The 7,327-nt window shown below is 50.3% G+C and overlaps 1 protein-coding gene across 1 annotated transcript; it reads left to right on the top strand.

Annotated features, from left to right (window-relative positions):
- Positions 1–2,831: 2,831 nt before the first annotated feature.
- LOC113406399 (nucleolar RNA helicase 2-like) lies at positions 2,832–6,724 on the top strand. The gene is made up of 3 exons (XM_026651082.2): positions 2,832–3,261; positions 4,817–5,092; positions 6,620–6,724. The coding sequence occupies exons 1-3, from the start codon at positions 2,842–2,844 to the stop codon at positions 6,722–6,724; spliced, it is 801 nt and encodes a 266-aa protein (XP_026506867.2). The 5' UTR covers positions 2,832–2,841.
- The last annotated feature ends 603 nt before the right edge of the window (positions 6,725–7,327 follow it).

Here is a 7,327-nt window from a genome sequence, read left to right as displayed (position 1 = left end):
TTACAACTCTCTCTGGTGAAAACCTCCCTCTCCCCCACCACAAAGTGAGGGCTAAACCTGTAAAGAAGGGAAAGGAGAACTTGGGGGCCAGGAGACATGCAGCGATAGGGGGATTGTGTTGAGTAAACTATTTCCTGCCCTTTTTGGGGAGGAGGGGGGGTTGGTTTTGTAATGGCAGTTGGCCTGCCCAAAATTGTGTGAGTGGGATTGGGTGACAGGGCAGGGATTACTTGATGATAACCTGTCTGTTCATTCCCTTTGGGGCACCCGTCATTGGCCACTGTCAGAAGACAGCATAATGGGCTTGATGGACCTTTGGTCTGACCTAGTATGGCCGTTCTTATGTACTGTTTACATACCTGTTAACAAATAAAGAATATGCTTTCAAGAAAGTTTATTGCTATCAGTGCATCACATCATACAGTCAGGATTTGTGATGAAGGTAAAAACATGTTATGGAGCAAGCAAGCATGATAAAACAAACAGTATTCCTCTATTTGCTGCCCTCCCCCCCAACACAAATTTATTTTTCATGTTGATCAAGCATGACGATCAAGACCATCTCCCTCCCAAGAATGAGCCAGTTTTCCCACCCAGCACATTTGTACAGGTGCTATTCCCCCTCTTCCACTGGGCCATGCAAGTCCATAATGTGAGCACACAAAGCATCCCTTACATTTGCTGCTTGGGTGCAATCAGCTCCTGCATTGACAGCTGCACTTTCTGGCTGAGGGTACCAATTCTGTGTTCCCTTGCTGTCAGAGGTCCATTCAGGGGGAAATGGCTCACCTCTGGCTTCACAAAGGTTGTGAAGAGCACAGCAAGCCACAGTAATGCGGACAGCATTGATGACACTGACATCCAAACGGGTTTGTAAACACCTCCAACGTGATTTTAATCTGCCAAAAGCGCATTCAACAACCATTCTACACCTGCTTACAGTGTAATTAAACCTTTTTTGGCCAGGGTCTTTGACATCCGGGTATGGTTTCATTAACCAAGGCAAAAGAGGGTATGCAGGGTTCCCCAGAATAACTGTGGGGACAGTAACACCATTTATGTCAATGTCATTGGGTGGGAATAGTGTCCTAGCCTGTCCATGGATGTAGACTCCAGAGTGGCGAAAAACTCTGGCATTGTGAACTTTTCCTGTACAGCCCACATTGACATTCATAAATCTGCCTCTGTGATCCATTAGTGCCTGCATAACAATGGAGTAGTACCCTTTGCGATTTAGGTACTCATGTGCTCCTTGTGGAGGGCAAGCTATGGACACATGACTCCCATCAATGGCCCCGGCGCAGTTAGGAAACCCCATTCTCTCAAAGCCAGCAATTACTTCAGGAATATAAATTAAATAAATATAAATAAATAAATTAATGGAGATATCCTATCTCCTAGAACTGGAAGGGACCTTGAAAGGTCATCGAGTCCAGCCCCCTGCCTTCACTAGCAGGACCAAGTACTGATTTTTTGCCCCAGATCCCTAAGTGGCCCCCTCAAGGATTGAACTCACAACCCTGGGTTTAGCAGGCCAATGCTCAAACCACTGAGCTATCCCTCCCCCCACTTTAAAGCCCGCCACTTCGGGGTAAACCACACGCCTGATTGCCTCAGTTACCTCTGCTACCACTTTACCCACAGTTGACTTTCCAACCCCAAACTGTTTGGCAACAGACCTGTAGCAGTCTGGGGTAGCCAGCTTCCACACAGTTATAGCAACCCGCTTCTGGACTGGCAAGGGTGACCTCATGTGTGTCTCTTTACGCTGGAGGATGGGGGTAAGCTGCTCACAAAGCTCCAGAAATGTGGCTTTCTTCATGTGAAAGTACTGGACCCAGTGCTGGTCATCCCAAGTCTGCATGACAATGTGGTCCCACCAGTCTGTGCTTGTGACCCTGCACCAAAAGCGGCGGTTTACACAGGGGACATCAGCAGTTATGCCAATTATACTGAGCAACATCTGCCACTGAGAGTCTGTGATGCCAGGGTACTCTTCCTCTTCTGCTTCCTCTTCCTCCTCCTCTTCCTGCAGATCCATCAGGAAATTAGTCAGGTACCTTCGGTGGGGCAGAAAACGCTGCTGAAATGTCCACCAGCGCCTCGTGGAAGCTCTGCCAGTTTCCTGACACAGAAGTGAGAGCGCAAGTAGGAGGAGTTCATCCAAAGGTGCCTCCTCCATGTTGCTGGCTCTGGTGGCTAGGAGTGCACAGACCAAAATGACTGCTAGGCAGCTTGGGGGGGGGGGGGGGGGAAAGGGGGGCAGTTCAAGTTTCCTATAAGAAGCATGGTGGGCAGTAGAGTTTTCCCACAGTACAACACGGCCCTAGGGCTAGAGTGTCAACATAGGCAGGGGGAGGAGTGCCAGGCACTCTGGGATAGGATTACTTTGACTTGGGTCTGTGCACTGCAGTGTGGTTGCCAGAGCCCTAGGCTCAAGCCTGAGTCAGAAAATTTTTAACCTAGGGTTAAAATGCAGTGTAGACGCTCAAACCCAGGGTTCCATAACACAGGTCAGCTGACTTGAGCGCCAAGAATCCTACCTGCTATGTAGCCACAGAGCCTGAGACACTAGCTACACTGCAGGTGGGCGTCTCATCCCCCCCCCCCCCCCCCGCAGGGGGGGCCCGCGGGGAGGGGAACAGGCTTGTACGCGCGGGGAGGGGGGGGTGCAGCCCCAGCACCCACAAGCCATAGCGCTGCCCCGGCGGACGGTGTGGGAGCAGCACAGGGACGGTACGGCCCCGCCGGCTCCTGAGCTGCGCCCCGCGAGGCGTGACGCGGGCGGCGGGGGCGGGCGCTGGGCCAAGGGGCGGGGGCCGGCCCATCCAAGGGCGCTTGATGGGGGCAGCGTGTCGCACGCTGCTGTACGGAGCCGGGCGGCCGGGCGCAGGGGCTGCGGGACTCCCCTCCCGGCTCGCGCGAGGACCCGGCTCAGCGCGACCCCCGCTCGCCCCCCGCTCGGCGCTACGGCTGCTCCAGCCCGGCGTTGCAGCAGGCGGTGCAGCGCCCTTCCCCCTCGGCCGGCGCTGGGGCTGGGCCCCGGCCTTCATCCCCTCGCCTCACTTCCTGTGCGCCGGCCCCGGGGCGGGGCTCGTTCCTTTCACCGCCGCCGCCGACCAGCGCAGCGGCTCCGTGCCCGAGCTCCTCGGGGAACAGCCGGAGGAAATGCCCGCAGCCGCCCTCCTTGCAGCCGACAGCGAGCCCGAGACCGCCCTGGAAGGCGAGGCCGCCCGGGCGGGCCGGAGGAGGAAGCACAAGGTACCGGCGGTGGAGGCGGAAATGTCGGGGAAGAGACGCCACCTAACCCGGGATCCCCGGGCGTGCTGGGGGCGGGGGCGTGAGCAGCCGGCGGGGCGGGGCCCGATCCCCGCCTGCTGGAGGGAGAACCGGGTCCGGGGGGTCCCCGCACAGACACGTGCTGTGCCCGGAGGCGCCTCGTGCTATTCGCCGCTTGGCCTCCATTGCTGCGCCACGTGGGCGCCTCGCCTCCTGATAGCGGCTGTGGGCACCGCCGGGCTGGGTGAGCGGAGACCTCGGCACCGCTCGTTTGCCGCTGAACCATCAGCGGCGCCCGCCAAGCTGCCATCCCGATGGTCTGCCGCATTTCTGCCCGCTTGTCAGTCTCCCAGGGGACGAGAAAGGTGCCAGCCCTGGGCTGTGCCAGACACGGCGTGTGTGTTCTCTAGCCAGAGGGGCTCCGCCGAGCACGCCCTGCCTCCATCCCCGGAAGGTGTGTGGCGCCTGGATGAGAAGAGTTTCCAGCGATATATGGAGATTTCTAGAGTATATGTGTACTGCAGCTGGGAGGTGTGATTCCCAGCGAGAGTCGAATGGCTCGGGCTAGCTCTGCTCTAAGTAGGTCTCTATAAACAGCAGTGTGGTCCTTGTGGCATGGACAGTGGCTTGTGCTAGCCAGCCACCTGAGCTCAGAGCCAGGGCTTGGACTGGGACAGCTAGCATAAGCCATCACCTGTGCCACAATGTCCAGGCTGCTATTTTCAGAGCGTTAGTTTGAGCACTGCTAGTGTGAGTCTGTCTACTGATGCCGGTCATCACATCTCTCAGCTGCAGTGTAAACATACCGTCCTTTCAGATTATAACGTGTCCCCAGTTTGGTTATAGCACATTTATACATACTAATCCCACCCCATCCCAAATGTCTGTGTGAAATGGAGATCTCTAAATGTCAGTGTCTAGAAGCTCAAGATTTGGTTTAATATCGTGGTCCAGTGGATAGGATAGGGCATTAGACTCCGACTCAGTAGAGAGTTCTGTTCCTGACATTGCCATTAATCTGCTGCATGAGGTTGGGCAAATCACATCACCTCCTGCCTCTGTTTCCCCTCTCATCCTTTGTCTGTGGTGTCTGTTTTGATTGTACATGCTTTGGGATAAGAAAGATGTGCCTGTACAGTGCCTAATAAAATAGAGTTCCAAACTCATTTGGGGCCTCTAGGGGCTTCCGTCATACAAATAATAATTACATATGGTAATCATGAGTGAGTAAACAGGTAGGTGCATATGACACTAATTCATCCACTATTAGCCTAGAAAGAATCTGGTTCTCCTCATATTCAGTACTTAGTATTCAGTATCAGTCTTCAAGTAATCTGACTGAAAATCCTCTTGTAATAGGGGGTGGTTTAATTAAAATGGGGTATGACCCTGCTGGAGAGATTCTGATGAAAAAGGAATCCTGCTCTCCCTGAAGAAGATCAGGCATCACAGACAAAAAGTCTAAAGACATTTTACTTTTCTTTATAGACTTAGATTTTTTTGTCCTTTTCTGTTTGATGTTGTTGTCTCTCTGAAGGTTAAAAAGGAGAAGAAATCTAAACGCCGCAATAAATCCAAGGAGCTGAAATCCCAAACAGAGGAAAATGAGCTATCTGAAGATGACCTTGAGCCTCCTAAACCCAAAAAGAAGAAAAAAGTTAAAGAAAAAGTGGATCTAGAGATTGAAGAAAACAACCCAGAGGACAAGGTGAAATCCTCGTCCATGAGCAATGGCGTTGTCCACTCAAAAGCTCAGTGTAATTCCAGCGAAGCATCAAGTGCGGAATATGACAGTGACCAAGAGCCAGTAAAGGTACACACTGAATTTTACCTGCTTTAAAAATGTAATCTACCAGTCTTGCTTGGTGGAAGTGCTCAGCACTGCTAGGAAATATCTTGTGTGTCATCCCTGGTCCTAGCAGAGGATAATAGATTCTGTGCTCTACCTATAAGAGGCGCAGCACAGAATTCACAATCCAGGAGGAGGGGATGCTAAAGTGGCTTTAAGTTTAATCAACCTTTAAGCTCTCTTGTTTCTGGTCTGCTCTGGTGGGTGGAGCAGCCCTGATGTACCTTGGGCTGCCTACGGTACAGCCTGTCCCCAGCTGACTGTAGGCAGCAGCTCTGCCAAGAATCTCTGCAGTGTTGTACAGTCCACATTGCCCTCTCCTCCCCCACCCCCATTTCTACCAGGGTTTACAAATGGGTCCTCATAAGTCAGTTTATGGCTGTATTCCTCAGTTCTTGCTCTGGAAACAATTCTCCCCATGTCAGGTCCAGGGCTTTTAGACCCCTTTGCCCTGCAGAAAGGGGTCAAAATGCAAAGGGGAAATCTCACCATTGATCTGTCAAGCCATTTCCTGCCAAGGAAGGATATATATGGTTTGTTTACACAGGTAAATTTACTGACATGATCATACTGGTATAACTCAATGTAGTTGTATCTTATTCTGGAATAAGAGTGTGCACTTGGGGAGTTACACTGGTATAATTAAGACAGTAAATTTTCCTGTCTAGACAAGCCCATAGCCTCCATGCCAGAAAATATCTGTCATTCATCTGAATTCATGCATCAGGCTGAGAAAGGAATATTACAAAAAGAGAGCACGCCAGTTATGGGAATGAGCATGGAGTGCTTTCAGTTGCTCTCTTCTGTTTGATCAGAGTCTTGACGACAAATTTCAGAGAGACCTTGCTCACTGAGTTCACCGCTTGTATATATTTCTGGGTCTTGCAGCTCTTCTATTTATTGCTTGTTACATAGGGAAGTATATGTCCACAGTAGAGTGTTTTTGTAGATCACCTGTAGTTTGTTTTCAATTTCTGTAGCAGAAGTTGGGTAGCTAATTTCAAATCAGTCAATTTAGTGGATAATTTAAATTAAAATATTTATTTGCAAAATCTCTGCGAAAGTTCCATCATCCAGAAATGTTCTTTACTGGATAATATATGCTAATAGTGAATATGTGTTTGTTTTTGTTTCTTCTGCATTTGGCTTAACAATTTTCTAATGTTTTCCAGAGGTGAGTTAAAAAATATTAATTAGCAAAAGGAACACAAATAGTCCAAAAAAGACATACCTTTTAATGCCAAGTGTATACACACAATGTAATAGCAGCCTGAGGTGCAGGGGCCAAAGGTGGTTGCCCTGCATTTATCAAGGTTGTAAGATGACTTTGAGGGTCTCCTTTTTCCCCATATACACAGAGGATCATGGGTGAGACCATTCTGGAGAAGAGGTTTTTGTTTTGTTTTTTTTGGTTAAAATTTTGTGGAACTCTAGTATAGTAAACTGATTGTCTCCTTATGCCTAATCTGCTGCTTTATTTTAATTTAACAGCAACTGACAGAAGAGGAGAGAGAAGGTGCCTTCTCTAATTTCTCTATCTCCAAAGAAACAACTGAGCTTCTTAGAGGTAACTTCTGTGGAGAAGAAATTTACTAACAAAAAGATGGTTCCAAATAGATCGCAAGTATCTTTTTAAATACAGTAACTCCTCACTTAACGTCCTCCTGCTTAACCTTGTTTCAAAGTTACGTCGCTGCTCATTTAAAGTTGTGCAATGCTCTCTTATAATGTTTTTTGGCTGCCTGCTCTGTCCACTGCTTGTAAGATTCTGTGGAATAGCAGCGACTTTACAAGGGAGCATTGCATAAGTTCCTCTTCTCCGCCCCCTCCCCCTCCCTCCCAGCGCTTAGGACTTTTTGGGGAGGTGGGGCGGGGAAGGAGCGGGGATGCAGCTGCTCCTGGGAGGAGGTGGAGTGGGGGTGGGAAGAAGTGGGACTGGAGTGGAGTGGGGACAGGAGGAGGCGGGCCTGGAGCATCCCCTGGCAAAGTCAGTACCTGTTCTTCTCAGAGGAAGCGGCAGCTGCTGCTGCGAAGGTGCTTTCTAGCGTCCTTGCCTGCAGCGGGCTGTGCCTGTGTGGGGTAAGCCAGGGGCACTTCCCAACCACAGTACAGTATATAATGCCTTTTGTCTGCCCCAAAAAAATTTCCTTGTAACCTAACCCCCCCCGCATTTACATTAAATCTTATGGGAAAATTGGA

Source organism: Terrapene carolina, unplaced genomic scaffold, assembly GCF_002925995.2.
Source record: "Terrapene carolina triunguis isolate 2854851 unplaced genomic scaffold, T_m_triunguis-2.0 Scaffold95, whole genome shotgun sequence".
NCBI classification, from domain to species: Eukaryota; Metazoa; Chordata; order Testudines; family Emydidae; genus Terrapene; species Terrapene triunguis.
The sequence above is the reverse complement of the archived record's forward strand: the minus strand, read 5'-3'. Positions and strand labels throughout refer to the sequence as shown.